General features: G+C 40.8%; 1 protein-coding gene across 5 annotated transcripts in view; it reads left to right on the top strand.

The window, feature by feature from the left end:
• LOC112573393 (neuronal calcium sensor 2-like) overlaps positions 1-15,477 on the top strand; it is a 100,316-nt gene extending 84,839 nt beyond the window's left edge. For all 5 annotated transcript variants that reach the window (XM_025253711.1, XM_025253710.1, XM_025253709.1 and 2 more), the window contains 3 exons: positions 4,067-4,208; positions 7,363-7,638; positions 8,709-15,477. In XM_025253711.1, coding sequence (XP_025109496.1) covers positions 4,104-4,208; positions 7,363-7,638; positions 8,709-8,903 — 576 coding nt within the window. In that variant the 5' untranslated portion in view covers positions 4,067-4,103 and the 3' untranslated portion in view covers positions 8,904-15,477. The remainder of the gene's footprint in view (positions 1-4,066; positions 4,209-7,362; positions 7,639-8,708) is intronic.
• Positions 15,478-16,753: the final 1,276 nt, after the last annotated feature.

Raw genomic sequence — 16,753 nt, 5'->3', positions numbered from 1 at the left:
ACGGGAAGGTCCGGAGGCGCACACTACCTCTCGTGTCGGCCCCTTTGTTCTCAGTCCTTCACTCGCCAGACACCTGATTGACTGCTGTCTGCTACCTGGGTAGCTATGTCTGGGTATTTCAGATGACTGTCAATAAAGAAAACACTTTTTCCATTCATAATCGAGGCTGTTTCCCATTTTCAGGCCGGTCAGCAAATGTACAGGTAGCAAGGTCCTCCCCCAGCTTTCTCACACTCATGTCACAAAGATAAATATACTCACACATTTATGTCATGTAGATGGCAGAGAATTAGGGTGGATGAAAAAAGATAACCATAGTCACTTTGTCACACACCAGTGTCAAAGCACAGAGTAAATCTCGTGTACACCTTTGTTTGTCCTAACCCCCGGCAGACAGAGAGAATGTGAAAAGAAAGTAGCTGGGGAGAAGGGTTGTTGAGGGTCAACATCGTCACACACAAAGTTAACCTTTCGTGAGTCAGATTTTTTTATTCACCTAGGATCTTTCACCTTTTTTTTTTTTTCTCGAACATTTCTTTCTTTACTGTCGTTTGAAGAAAGGTGAGTGACATTGGCCTTTAGGTCACGTGTACACATAGAAACAAGGTTTTTACAGTCTGGCAATATTCATTTTATAAATTAGCTTCCCCTCTCTCTCTCTCTCAGAAGCTGTGAAACAGTTATGTCGACTTCCAATCATACTGATCGCGCCTGACATTAAAGTGTTTTGTATTTACATTTTTGTCAACAAAGAGAAAAAAGAAAAGAATAAAGACGATTACCTCTACAAAGGGAAGAGGTTTTTCATTTAACTTGTACACCCGAACAGACATCCGGGTAGATGCGTACACACCTGCCCCATCCTGTGTGGTCTTTTTAATTTAAAAAGTTGTGGTCCTTGCGATGAATCGTCTTGCCGTGCTGTCTTGTCTTTTATGGACTGTTCCTCCCGGGATGCTTTCATCTACCAAGTAGGGCATCCACCTGCTCCTTCATGATCTTTCAAGATATAATTAGGGACTGCGATTTTTTCGATGTCTTTCACCTTAATTTGTAAATGTTGGCTGCAAGATAAGACTAAGCCTCGAATATTTACAAGTCGGGTAAATGTGTTGGATGAATACAAGCCTGGGAAATACATTTTCAACTCCTTCAACCATATAAACATCAGCAGCGACACAAAATGCGACAAAATTAAAGAGACGGATTGAACGACAAACTGACAGACAGAATTGACGGACAAACACAAGACACACAGACAGACAAACACGCCGACAATCAAACAATCACAGCGCAGAATACGTGACAGTCACGTGACTTTGGCGGCCAATGACCACCGGACAAGTTGACATCTTTGGATTGTCCTCCAATATCACATTTCGTTCTGCCGTGCGTTCGTGATTGAATGAAGTCAGGGCATGGTGACCGCCAGCACGAGATTCTCGCGGACACTCGGGTGTTCTCGTCCACAGACGTTCCTACATCAAGATCGATTTGCTTCAGGAGACTGAGATTTATCTCGTGTATCTCTCATCGCAGACGACAGGTTCACAGAGGAACGTGTGTCGGTCTCTGTCTACGAGTCCCCTGAGAAGGAAGAACAAAGCATTGCGTCTGGGGTCTGGGGTCTGGGGGTCAGGAGGAAATGGGGCAAGTGATGCTGGTTGTAACTCTCATCGGGTACATGAACCATCCGACTTAGCTCGGCTGAAGCAAGACAACTAGAAACAGAGAGAGAGAATAAGTAGCGAGGGATGCTGTCGGTAACACGTGTGAGTGGGGGTCACGTGGTTGTTTCTGAAGTAGAGACAAGGACGTGTATATTGTATATTCTAGTTTTCAGTTTCCACTCCTGTTTCCAGTTGACTGGTCAGTGCTAGGATCAGTTTCCCTCTAATGTCCCGGTGTCAGCAATCTATTAACATGCACCTCCCTACTCATCTCTCCATCCTGTCTATTTTTGTGTGCAATTGTTTGTCTATCTCTATCCTTCTCTCTCTCATTCTCTGGTCATGTCTCTGTCTACGTGTGCTTGTGTTTGTGTGTGTGGCTGTGCCCTTTGTCTAAAGCAGACGATAATCTCGCTGATGTCGAGGTTACAGGATGACCAGCGATAAGTGCGAACCGATGATCGATGTTCAAAATAACATTTTAACGCTATAATGGCAACATGTCCAAGCCAGCCACTGAGGGATTCCTATTTTCTTTTATTCTTCCTTTTATTCATTCATTTTTTTTCTTCTCTCTCTCTTTTGCTAGTTCATTCATTCCTTTCTTTTCTCTTTCGTCTTTTATTTGTTTAATCAATTATTTGGTTTGTTTCCGCTACTCCTTAAATTTTTTTTCTCCTGTCGTTTATTCCTTTACTCATTCTTTCTCTTTTTTTTTCTTACTTCTTTTTTGTGTAAGGCATTTTCCATCTTCTGTCGTTTATAAATTACTCTCATAAAAGTTGTAAATATTTATTATTTTAATCTCTCTGCACTAGAATACTCGCAAAAAAAACATCTTCACGACATTTAGCCAGGGAGATCATTAAAAATCTTTCAATAAAACGATTACATTTCCCTCGATCATTACTCAATCATTACTGTTGTGTCCCTCAGATCAGCTCACACACACACACACACAAAAACACACACAAGCGCTTACGAAGGAAAATCTCATGTTTACATAGAGTATGCGCATGTTTACCAAGGTTGAGCACATACTACAACCAGATGAGGGCAGACGCACTTGTATAATTATCTACATGTCTAGGTGCCATGAGATGAAATAAATGTGTCTGGTTAAACACTTAAGCTGAAAAGTCATGGCATAAAGCAAGAGCAGATTTTTTTTAGGAGAAAGCCCACAGCCGTCAGTCTGACTGACCTGGCCACGTGACAATATTAACTTAGCATGATGTAAGCGCAGCTGCTGATGCGGCTTAAAACACCAACAATCAATCAAGCAACCAACGGTCTTTGTCAGAAAATACCTGTATTGTAGAGGAAACAAGGGGACTCAACTCACATCGCACCTCATTATTGCACCCTTTGTTCTGAAAGATGAAAAGGATTTTAATGTATATTACATTCATAGCTTGATTTGTATGTAATAATAAGTAATAATAATAAGAAATAAGTATCAATTGTTATGCAAGTGTAGAGTAGAAAGAGGCTATTTATAGTTTATTTATAGTTGACTTGGCATACAGGTGAGTGAGGGGATGAGGGGAGAGGAGAAAGGCGGTGGGAGGTGGTTGTAGTTGTGGTTGCATAATTGAAGCCGTTCTTGTTCGTAATAAAACGTAAAAAGCGAAGCCGTGCGTTCCCGTGTTCCCCTGTTCCCGTTCCCAAAGTTTGACACTAGCCGTTCAAACAACACATCAAACAACACTCAATACAACAGTTCTTAACAGAGCAAACAAGTATTCATGTTTGACCGAGGGTTTACGCTGACGCGACTATAAAATCCTCAACGTTCATCCATATTTAATGGATTTATTCGCCCGGTTAATAATTAGTGGAAGTGTGTCAAGGTGTGCAGCCCAAACACATTAGCAGCTGCTGTGTCATAAATAATATTTGAAGTCTGGGCCGGCGTTTCACAGGTTACAATGAATGAAGCACCTGGACTGTAGTGGTCTGGAACACTACTACTTTACAAACACACTACTGCCAGCCATCTCGCCACATTTAATACATCGAGGCTTCTCTCTTCTGACTGGATACAACTCAGAAGACACACAACACACAGGTTTGCATTTGTGCCTCTGGGGTCTAGGAGGGACATACTTGGTCACAAACCTCGTCCTACGGATGTTTGCGATGGGTGTTTCGGGGTCACGATGACACTGATCCCCAGCTATTGTAGCAGACGACTAAAGAGATAGACCATAAACGGTAGTGTACCTTACTTTCGCGAAGTATCACATCATCCCTTCTGTCCCACTCTCACATTCCCGCTGTTTCCCTACCACCATATTCCCCACTCCCCAAACACACATATACACATATATATATATCCTGTGTGTGCTGTAGTCTCCGTTCTCTGACAGTTCTTCATGTTGCATGTGTTGCAGGTAGTCCTGTAGGAGCAAAGGTCAAAAGTCGCCGACAATGGGAGCAAAAGGAACAAAGCTTTCCAAAGAGGATCTGCGGTTCCTGGAGGAGAACACAAACTTTCAGAAGACGGAGATCAAGCAGTGGTTTAAAGGCTTCATGGTGAGTCAGTGTAGAGATGAAGTAGAGGCTTTATTAGTTTATGGCTCTGAGCACACATGTTGAGCCTGACTAAACTCCTCCAACGACTATAAAACATTGATATCGTGGATAACAAGTGGAGAGCAATGGTACTGGAGGACACTTCTGCCACTTCAGCCTGTTAGGGAAGCAATAACACAACAGACTTAATATGTTTAGTTGGCTGTTTGATTGATTGAGGGGTAAAATGTTGATGTGAATACGTCATGGGTAGCAGGGTGTCGGGGTCATCGAGTGCGAGGAAGCATAGAGAGTATGCTTGCGTTTGTGCTTCTACATCAGTCCGTGTGAGTGGACTTGCGCCCGTGTGTGTGTGTGTACGTGTGTGTGTGTACGTGTATGTGTGTGTGTATACGTGTGTGTGTACGTGTGTTTGTGTATGTGTGTGTGGGAGTGGGTGTGTGTACGTGTGTGTCCTTAGCGGCAGTTCAGTGCACAAATCTCTCTCCTGTTCGCCGACAATCAACAGAGAGTAAACACCGAGGACCATTGTTTACTGTAGACTACAACATCAGAAACAGGATGAGGCAAAGCGAATGGACATAAGAGGCTTTGTTGTCCAAAGAATCGCTTTTAGGGCTGAAAGCTTTTGTCGACGATTCGGTCAAGTCCACTGGTTCGTGAAGTTTTCTATAACCGGCTAAGAAGAAAACAAACTTGAATACCTTTTAATCGTGTTTTTATTTGTGCTACAAATCGCTCACATCTTTTTTTTTTTCTTCGCACCAACACTTGCACACACATACACACGCGCGCGCTTTGCCTGTGTCCACGGGTGTACAGGGTGTACAGAGTCTATAGAGTACAGGGTGTATAGAATGTACAGAGTACGGGGTGTATAGAGTACAGGGTACAGTGTACAGAGTACAGGATGTACAGAGGCACTTCACACGGAGCAGAAGGCGGATGTTTTGAACAGAGGACGCACGCACATACACTGAGCTCATTCTTTCTCTTTTGCTCTTTATCTTTTTCATCACGAATTCTCCATGAGTACCCTATGAGCCTCCACACCAGTCCAACCAAATGTACTAAACCTCAGCAAAGCCCTCGCCACTAACATCTTCACCAAACGCCGAAAATAATATTAAATAATGGATCCTTAAAATCAGTGTACTGGTAGATGTTCCCGGACCAGAGAACTAAGAGCAATTACTGAATAGTTGAAAGCCTGAGGCAAACGATGAAGAAAGCAAACGTGTGTAATGTCCTCGGTTCATTTTCGTTTATCGTCAGCAACATCAACAGAATTTTTATCTCAGTAAAGACAACCTGTTAACACTCGCATTTCTCACTCCTCAAAAGAATTCTTCAGATACATTTACTTTTTTTTCGTATTACTCTCCACACGTGTTATTTACCTGGAAACAAAAATTGATAATCTTGCCTGATTTTTAAGGTTTTTTTCTTTCATAAGATGTGAGTTTTATTTATTTTCTTTTAATTTTCATGCATGCACCTCTATGTTTTGTGCATTGAGGTGGTTTTCCTAGGAAAGTGTCAGGTTTTTATAACCCTGAAGGATGTAAACAAGCAGGTTTTTTTTCATCCTTTAACTGCCGCTCTGTCTTCCGCAGCACGAGCTAATGTACTGCGAGCATGGTGTGGTGTTTATTAATCTCGCGGAGCAAATGTTTTCTAGCTTTCCTCTTTAATCTTGGTAGAAGGGAAGAACACGAGGCCAGAAACAGAATGGCTGTCAGTATTTCTTAATTTGTTTTGGGAACTCGTGTGCCCCTGTATGTGTGTTTGGGTTACTTTAAGGAGGATGTTTTAAAGGGTATCAAGGTTGAGTGTTTTTTAAGCACGGAGTAAGCAGTGTCTGTTAAAGGTCTTGTGTTCCGTGCAAGACAACAAGCAGTCAGCATTGTGAATGAATAAAGAAGGCTTTGATGTTCCGTACTGACAGTCGTTTGTTGTCACTGAGTACAAAATGAAGTCTGCAGTCAGCAGCACCCGATGGTTCCCAGTGACACCGTGGGAACTCCCATCATCCCTCAGTCACCCGACTCCTGTGAAGCAGGTCAGGATCCTTTGCACCGACTCCTTTGAACCCTGTTCGTGCTGTCCACCCTGGTCTTGGCACCTGTCCGGACAGGTGTACACAACAACGTCTGCAGTCAAGATGTTCCCATGGCAAAGATCTGTTTATTTTTCTCCTGGGGTGGGGGAGGGAGTTCCTGACAGTATTACTTGTCCTATTTTTTTCGTCTTAGCGCCGGTTTGTCTGACAAATATCAGGTTCTGCTGACAGTTATTGCGTGGGACAAAATCTGGAGATTGACTGGTAGTTGTTGTGTTTAATGAATTATCAGGTGCTGCTGGCAGGTGTTTACCTGGCTCTCACACAATCTCAGGTGTTGCTGGCAGCTTTTGTGTCTGACGAAATCTGGAGTCACGGTGTCGTTCTCCCATTTCACCTCTCCCCCTCACACCCAATCCTTTTCATCAATCCCATATTAGTTATACTCCACGGATGTTTTTTATATACCCTAAAATTACTACCTGTCTTTTAACTTTCGCTGACACAATACATTTGAATGGATGACTGGGTGCGAATTGTTTGTGTACCTGTGCAGTGTAAGGCTTCTCGGAGGTAATGTTACCTATAAAGTCTCACAAACCTGTTGTATTTTTCACAGAAGAAATTTGCAGACAAAAATGGAATTGCTGTGTGTGTGACATAATACATTTACAATACACATCGATGTCTTCAAGTAGAAAAATCTGAATAAGGGAAGTAACACTACGCAGCTAAAGTTGAATTCCAAATAGAAAGGCATCCCTTTACTGGTTAAAAAAGTAATAAAATAATCTGCTAGAGTAGCTAGAAAATGCTGATGGTTAACATGTTTTAATTTACTCTCTTTCAAGTTTTTCTGCCTGTCTGTCTATCTTTCTTGTTACTTTTAATTGTTGGCATGGCTAAGTGCGTATTGTCGTATGATATTTCCAAGAACACTTAAAAAAATCAAACTAGCAATAAATATATGATTAATAATACTTGCCTATTAGATTCTATCCATCAAAAGAATGGTATTTGTCAAAAAGCAGCGAATACAACGTATCTCAGAGAAATGTCTGTCACTGACCTGTCTCCGTGTTTTGTCCACAGAGGGACTGTCCCGACGGTCAGTTATCGCAGGAGAAGTTCAAGGAGGTGTATGCCCAGTTCTTCCCGGGAGGAAATCCGGAAGAGTTCTGCAAACACGTCTTCCGGTCCTTTGACAAGGACGGCAGTGGCTCCATCGAGTTCAAAGAGTTCTTGCTGGCCATCAACATCACCTCAAACAAGGGAAACCCTCGTGACAAGCTCAACTGGGCCTTCGACATGTATGACATCGACGGCAATGGAACCATCGACAAGAATGAAATGGAGAGCATCATCAGGGTCAGGGTTCATTTCAGTTTTTCTCTATGGGGCTTATTTGTTTATTTGTTCATGTCCTTATTGATTCATTTGTTTATTTTATTATTTTTAGGGATTCTGTTGTTGTTGTTGCTAGTGTTGTCTTTTTTTTACTGATAAATGACTATTTCTGCTGAAGAATAGCTGTTCGTACTGACAAATGACTATTGGTCCATAACACTCTGATACAAAAAAAAAAGGCGGCAGACGGTTTTTAATCTGAGACAGACATAATAAACTCAACAAGCACATAAATTTGACTTTCCCTTTTTCCGTGCTAAATAATTGTTTGAATAACTAACCTGCCCACGACTGCTCATCTAAAACACTTTATTTCACCATTACGAAATACAGTAGTAGGACGAGTTTTATCGAAGATCTCGAACGTTCTTTACAAGCAGTTGGACTCAGAAAAAAAATATCAAACGAAACAATTTTTACCCTGTTATATAGATGCCAATGAAAATAATTTACTTAAAATTAACTCAATTTTTTTTTTAAGCCGGATAGGGCAAAAAACGTCAATACATAATTTTCATGGCAAGGCCACTACACGTGTGACAAGTTGAGATGTAAAGGAGAATAATTTGACAAGTAAATGATAGACTAGACGCGGGAGGATGGCTGGGGAAAGGAATGGCCTGCTGTTCTAAGGGAAGCAATCGCAACTAATCGGCAAACTTTCGGGAATACGGTTACCTCCCCTGTCAGTTCCGTCTGCTTAGGATAACGAGGGAAAAAAAATGTAAATGATTCTAGTGTTTATCTCTAATGTCTAAACATTTCTAGTGTCTAAAAAAATACTCGTTTAGCTAAATAATAAATTGCTACATTATTTTCATTGTCTCCAGCGTCGTCGACATCATCATGATCATTGTTATCAATCATCATTAACACCAGCAAAGCAAAATCTCAGCGCATCACTAAAAGCTAATGTAACTTCTATGGCCTGTCAGCCAGTGAGTCCAAGCTGTGTAATTGTATTCCGTTCATGTGAGTGGTGTTCATCGTAACTGTCGTCGGTTCGCTGATGTCTGTTTGGTGTGTTGCAGGCCATCTACAACATGCTGGGCAACGCCATCACGGACGTCAACATCGACACGCCCAAGGAGCGCACTGTGAAGATCTTCGGCAAGATGGACACCAACAACGACGGCGTGTTGACGAAGGAGGAGTTCACGCAGGGCTGCATGAACGACCAGTGTCTCTACCAGATGCTGACGGCCGACGCGGAGGGACCCAAATAACCTCGACATGATGAACGTGTCTCGCGAACCCTCCACACAAGGACACCTTGACCTTTCTCTGTCCACCATTGGATTACTTCAAGGTCATGCTTTTGCATTACGATTGGACCAAGATTTTGCATTTTGGATTGAACGTGCTGGTCGAAAAAAAAAAAAAAAGCAAAAGAGACTCGGACGATGCTTTGCGACATCGTAGATGAGACGACATTTGACCTCCCTCTCCACACAGGATATCAATTAAACATCACTGGCTGTACACGAGAACGGTTTATAAGTATGTTGCGCATGGAATTTTGTAAAAACAAAAAATGTTGGCAGTTGAAATTTTGTCTCCAACTAAGAACTTTTAGTCCTCTGTAGCGAATGTATTCTGTTTAATCGGAATCCATATACAGTGAGGCTTAATAACCATTTGCTCTGCCTTGTGCAAATTTTCCATTGCAAGTTTTATTTTATTTGTTTGTATTGGGGGTTTGTTTTTTTTCTAGGAAACTGCGAGTCATCATCACGTGTAACACTGCAGAAATCAAAACAAATATTAAAGAAGACACAGACGGAACTAAACACGCTTATCCAATTTTCGATCTGTATCGATGGATATCCACGCAGGCATATCATTTAGTCATACGTACACAAATACATGCATATATACATTGTTTTCTAAGTGTTGGTCGTATAAAAGACTGTTGTTTTGATGTAAAGGAGATTGCTTTAAAAGGATGGCCTTGCATTGTTTGTGGAAAGGCAAAAGAAGCGATGTGTAGTATTGCTTTGCATTCAACCGGAGCTGGACGCGGTATCTACCGACCCAACTGTGAGATCAGACATATCTGTCCAACTGTTAGGACAAACATGGCGAAATAGTCTAGAATTATCTTCTCTCTGAAAATACTGAAAATGACCAGACCCTTCTACTTCTTAAAACTAGCATGGGATAAAATAATGTAGTCAGGATGAGAAAAGGATGAGAATCCAGTAGGGAGAGCGATCTTGGGCTTCGAATGTCATTCCTTTGTTCTTCCTAAAGGGGTGCATCTCACGGTTTATTCTTTCTTGCACGCTTTACAACGGAAAGTAGCGCGGATTGAGCTAAGGTGGGAGAAACAGATGCTTGTAGCTTAGTCGAAATAATTGAACAGTGTGACACCACCTTTAACAGAGTATGTAGAAGGCTTTACACATCTCGTTTCATATACTTGCTTGTAGTTATGACAAAACATGAAAAGCTTTTCCTTTGTTCAGTTATTCCACAGTTTGTTAGATTTTTTTAATGGGGTGGTACAGCTGTGCAGAAAATCCACAACACGTGACCTGTTCAGTGAAGATGGCAATACATGTAAGGCATGCATGGAACGTGTTTTTAAGTTTTGTTTTAATGGCTGACGAGGCTTTCGTGACACGTTGATGTGGTGATTCTCTTGTTGAGTGTAACATACAGTAATTGTAGTGGTGGTGAAAGATATTTGTCTGGATGTCAACTCACAAACAAAACACAAACAAAAGCTCACAACACGTACACACAGACACGCACGCAAGCACGCGCTCACTCACATGGGACTAAAGTTCGACTTCCTGAACAGCAAAACATTTTGTCTTTCTCCTTTTGACTTCTCTTGTATCCAGCCATCAGCATTCCATTTGTCCCAGACCACGCCCAGGACCGTGCTCTTGTTACAAACTGTTACACCACAGACTACTTAGTGCATCGACGGCACGTCACTGTGTTCTTGAAGTACGTTACTTGATTGTTTAGCCGCTCATGCTATTCCTTCTTCTTTTTTTTTCTTCTTTTTTTTTTTGATTGTTGACTTTGACACGCTCATTATAACCGAACGCTAACATAGGAAAGATTTTGTTTTGTTTTCCCTTCCACGGATCTTTTTCAAGCATTCTGTCTGTGTAAGATCGCTGCCAACTTAGATATGTATCAACAGAATACTCTGTGTGTGTATGTATATATATTGATGAAATAAAAGTAGAACCTATCGTCTGAAGATAATTAGTAAGGGAACATGTTTATCATACATTGTTGCATTGTGTATGGGTCTATCGTCCCCTTTATTTCTGTGTAATATTTATACTTCTTTGGCCTGTATATTGGCTGTATTGGCTATGATATTGGCTGTGCTGGTTTGATAAATTCTCGTCATATCACTCAACATACAATACTTTGTCTGTCTTTGATTCTTGCTTTTTATGAAATGAAGGTCAGAATTGAAACATTTCTCACTGCTGGCACGCAGGCATAACAGATTGTGGAAGGAGTAAACTGCAAAGAGGGGTTACACCTAAATAATTCATTCAAATAAACTTGGGTGAGCGGTGAGGGGAGAGAATCCCAGCCGGGGCCCTTGCTGGATGATCGTACTTGCGGACGAAGCTTGGCATCAATCTTTGACTGCATGAGTCAGTAATTCTAATTGACTTACCGTCGTTATTCTAATTAAAGTTTGAATTATTCTTCGTGTTATTGAGTCACCAAGGTTTGGAAATGGTGGAGGTACTGTGGGAGGGAACAGGATAATGGCAGCTCATCAAATGTGGGGCGGGAACTTCGAATGAGCGTGCTCACCTTTTGTTTGTCGCGCTCTGGAGGTGTGCCCGACTGTTCCAGAACTGATCTCAGCATCTTGTATGACCATCTTCTACCCACTATTGCAATAACTATTTCCAGTTCTGATATCGTGTGTAGCATGTTACCAAAAGAAAAAATTCCTGCCACGAAGTTATTGGTTGTTTCATTCCAGAACATTTTGTCATTTCTTGTTTCTGATTCAGCGAAAGCTATGCTACAGGACAGTTGCTGTTAACTTGTCAACAGGTGACAGCAAATAACTTGTCAGACGCATCACTTTGACTGGGTGGGTGTTGGGGCTGCTGGCAGAATACCTGACTACAGTCGTAGTTCATGAATGTCACCTCCTCAACTGTTATGTACAGGATGGGAGACAACATCTCACTGATGCCACAGAGCTCATGAGTATGACAATAAAAGTTGTATTGAAAATCTATAAAGCATTTCAACACAACTAAAGGTCTTTCGAGCTCATCCTGACAGTAAGAATCCATATGGAATGAAGACCATCACTGACAGCGACTAAACAAAGATTATACGAATGGAGTAGAGTTCGAAGTTTAAATAACCGGGCATGATACTCCAAGACTGTTCTTCTGGATTCGTTGGAGATCAGTGGGATGGGATGGGGGTTGATGGTGAGGGGTAGACAGAGGAAGAACTGGCCATCAAACGCAAGAAGAAATGATGAAAAAAGATGAAAGATGAAAAAAAAAAATAGAAAGCCGAAAGACGAAGACTAAATGGACTGCAAGAGTCTTCAACAGCTGTGTAATACAAAGCATAATTATAATCCTGAAGGCAATAAATTAAAAGCACTTTTTAAAGTAATTGCATATTTTTATTGCTGCAATTCAGGGACATAAAGGGTCTGAGCAATGCTTTATTGCAGCTCTTTCCATCCTCCAAATGTTGAGCAGTGTAGCGCCACCAAGTAGACTACCATGTACTGCTTTCATTTCAATTTCAATTTTTCACCCTGGACCTAGATTATGGAACATGAGAGAAACAGTTTACATCAGTTTACATGGTTTTTTACCGCTCCTTTTCCCGACAGCTGAGGCAGGAGCTGTTTGACATGTATTTGCATTTTTCTGGGGACAGCCATCATTTTCGGCACAGTCTGCTGGAACTGTGTATTTTCCTCTATTGTCAAATGGCCAAGGTCCCTAGCCCGGCTTATTTGAATCAATGTTCCCAAGCACATTGTTCCGTCTAGGTTTTGCAGACGCATTCAGAGACTTTCTAAAAGGTGTGTATTTGTACTTTTTGTTCACCAAATAAGTAAGCTTTTGTCGTTGGCTCACCTGTGCGCTTCAGTGGACTATCTGTGATGTGTGCATTACTAGGCTTTGTTCCATAGTTTGCACCACCACCACCAGCAGCAGCAGCACCACCACCACCACTACCACCACCACTTTCTCCAAACGACAACCGTAACCTGCTTTATGTCCTCCTTGCTTGCATAATAAGGCACTGATTAGATTGTTCAGTCCAAAGTGTGAAATTCCACTTGTGTGATTCATCTTGTCACGTGCTCGATACTTGGTTGAAGAAGTTTAAAAAGCTGAGACAGGTGAGAGTAATTACCTTGAAATGGAAAGGGACCCGCTGTCAGACTTCAGCCATGAAATCTTGATGATAGAAACACTTGCCGTGCGGCCTTAAAGCTCGATGTTGTCCTGTGTCCTGTGCCGCAATGACAGTAGGAAACCTTTTACCCAGGCTATCAGATTTCACGATTTCTGTTAAGATTCAAGAGAAGTGATTACGGAAATATGATTTTAATACCAGTGTAAACACATTAATCATCCTTCAAAGCGGCAGGCTGTTGTAACTAAATGTCTCACACCTAGTAGGAATCATTGAAATATAGGCATTGACCAAAATAAACTTGGGAAATTAAATCCTTCGCTCCAAGGAAAATGAAAGCTAATGATTTCAGAAGTTTTTGTTTTAACAGAAAAGGTCAGGAAACATTTCATCACCTATGCACAGACGGAAGTTTCGTCACATATTTACATATACATACAAACACACAATAGTAATTTTTTTCTTATGTTAGGTTTATGTTCACATGGTAGAGATAACTATTTTGTTAAGTTGTAAATATGAAACCACGAAGCAATTCAAGATAATGAAGATAAAATACAATAAAAGTCTATGAGATTGTCTTGTGTTCGACTAGCATACAAGTCAGTGGTTGTTATTGAAGTTACACAGAACTATAGCCAGTATGTCTACTGAAAGATTAAATACAACAGAAGGAAACGTGTATTGTGTTTGTGCTGAACACAAAGACGATGTGGGAAAAATATGTCTACAGACTCCATCATACTAGTCGTTCTCCAAAGCTGCAGGAGGCAGCACGTAGACCAAAAGTACTGAGTACCCTGATTCTTCGTGAATAAACAATAATAATGATATTACATTTTGACCTGAAATCACGAACACAGTCACTGTAATGACATTTCACGAGCACCCGACATCGTGAACAGATAAGAAAGACAGAACTTTGATACTGGCATGAACTATATGAACATTTTTTTTTTCATTTTTCTCCGTTTTCCTTTCATTTCTATATTAACCTGCTTCCTTTTTCTCTGTTTATGCCCCCTCCTCTTCTGTAATATCAGTCAGATGACCAATGCTTCTCAATTTGTTTAGTTGGTTTTAGTGTCTAAACCAAGAAATAAATAAGGGTTTGTTTTCTCAACTTTAATAAGCGGATGTAATTCAGGTTATGAAGCCTGTCTGGGGTTTTATTTTTATTAAGTAAAAAAGTAGGTAATAACAAAATCCCCATTTCCACCATTTTAACATGTATGCACATTCTATGCAAACCTTCCTTTACACGCCGACTATATAATAGCAAACTGTACCAAGTGACAGTGTCAATGCGTGTGACAACATATTAACGCATTCTGTCGCATGCTACCAAAGTTGATTCTGACAGGAACTGTGTTATTGGACAGAAAAATAATCTTATTAGATATTTACTTGTTCCTAGATTTTTATGTGTATTCCAAGACAAATTTCTAGAATCGTTTTGTGTAAGATTGTAAGATACACAAGCTACGTTGTTATTAGTGTTTTTGAAGCTTTTGAATCCCGTATCCTGAATTCTTGAACGTAAATAAAGAAAAGGAAAATTGTGGGTTTAATGGAAATGATCAACATTTCAAAATGTTTGTATTCCCTGTTGTAGTCCATGTAACTGCAAATGCGAATGACGTCAACAACCTACAGGTGATCGTACAGGTACGATAGACGATTTAGAAAAACAGGTTGCTTGGTGCTTAGAGAAATAGTTGCCATGGTAATATGTTTTGTGTTCAGGATTCTAATCTCGAGAGTCCTTCGTTAACACCTGGGTATGTCTATTATGTGTCGGTGTCGGACTGATGATGATAGCAGTGATGGTCCTGGCAATGAGATGTCGGGTTCTGCTTGTTGTCCTCCTGTACACGACTGGCCCTGTGCCCGTCATGCAATGCATTCTGCTGATTTCATCGACGAGCTATCATCACATTGAAATCGCTGTTTTCTTTCTTTTTGTCGTTATTACATCCTGACTGAATTCAAATACGGCCTGCGAAGCTTGCATTTCATGTCATTGCTTCATGTCAAGACTCCATAGTCTTCTTTCAGGTTTGTTGTCCAGAAACATTCAAGCTTAGCATTGCCCCAGTGAGTATACAAACAGAATACACACAGTGGTTTATGCTCTGTAAACACACGGTTTAGGTCTGTGTGCGACCCACAACGACAGTTTGTCGTCCATTGTTGGAGCCAAGATGTTCTCACAGCATCACTGACCGTTGTAGTGCTGTAGACTGCCATGAGCAATGGCGCCTGGCGATTATAAGGCTACTGTAGTTCAAGTAGGCATAACTTTGTAAGCAGACGTTTGCATCTCTGGCTGTTAACACTGTTATGACCATGTGAACTGTGTTTTCTGCTACTTGATTTGTTTGTAATAAAGTGATTCATGCTCTAGTTTTGACGACTTGCGCTCTCATTTCAGTGATTGCAAGATTGAAATATTCGTTCATTTCGTTCTGTGTTCTCTTTCATTATCAATTAATTTTGTAAATTATTTGTTAATCTTTCTTAGAAAGTACTATTTACCAAAAGAAGGAGGGCGTAGAAAAGGTGTGTCGATTGTTTATTCTGGCTTGCAAGCATTGTTGCGAACAAAGACGGAAACAAGGTCTTCATGTTTGAGGAGTTAAGTGGAATGAACCACTTCAAAATAATGATAGCCGCTAAAAAAATGAAAAAATTGTTCTTTTCCTTAAACATGAGAACGATTCCTAGGGAGTGGGAGGACAAGAATCAATGGCGCCGAATCGTTTTCCGCCCTGGACTGTGGTTACTCCATTTTATTCAGCCTTCACACACTTCCATTTTCTCTCCCAACTCTCTCTCGCCACAAACTTGTCAATACCGTTATGCAAGGCAAGCTGCAAGGAGGCTGAACGAAATGCAGGTAAAGACCAAATATAAACAAAAGCTGCGATTTTCTTTTAGAATCTAAGATTTATTGCTTTGTTTGTAAACAAACTAACAAAATCGAGACTGCTCTTTTCCTCCACGAACAACGAGAAATGAGATCGGTTACCAAGTATTAAAATGTTTTATAAAGGTTTATAATAATAATAATGTAAGCAATCGACACACCTTTTATACGCCCTGCTTCTTTTGTTGAGATGCCTTGTGTCAGCCATACCGAACCTTGCTGTGACAGCTCAGCATCAAAACTTTCTGAACAAATTAAATAAAACAGTTCAGTCAGAGTCAACGCTGCTGACACACAGATCTCAAATCTATAAGGACAAGATGGCGCAGATGGAGCAGTAAAAATGATAATAATACAGCAGAAGACCAAAAAAAGCACAGACACAGAAATGAATCGAAGGCAATAGCAAATAGTGTAACAGATGCACATATCAATATGAGACACAAAACTTGATCAACGGGTAAACACGAAATGAGACGAGGAGCAGTGCGCCTCTCGCCAGGTAAGCGAGACTAACGGGCGTAGGATGTGAACTCTTTTGTAGGCTTTTTGTAGTCTTTAAAATAGTGAGAACAGAGAACAACTGTCTTTAGATTATTTTTTTTTATTTAATGAGTGTTTATTTAGTGTTTATTTCATCTTTTAATGAATCATTATATCCTCGTCGGTCACTTTTATAAACAATTACTTGAAAATAATGTGTTCAGTGGATCTTACCTCTTTCAAGGGAGCGCACTCCGTAGACATAATAGT

This window comes from Pomacea canaliculata, linkage group LG10, assembly GCF_003073045.1.
Source record: "Pomacea canaliculata isolate SZHN2017 linkage group LG10, ASM307304v1, whole genome shotgun sequence".
Lineage (NCBI taxonomy): Eukaryota > Metazoa > Mollusca > Gastropoda > Architaenioglossa > Ampullariidae > Pomacea > Pomacea canaliculata.
Note: the sequence above shows the minus strand (reverse complement) of the source record. Positions and strands in the feature narration are given on the sequence as shown.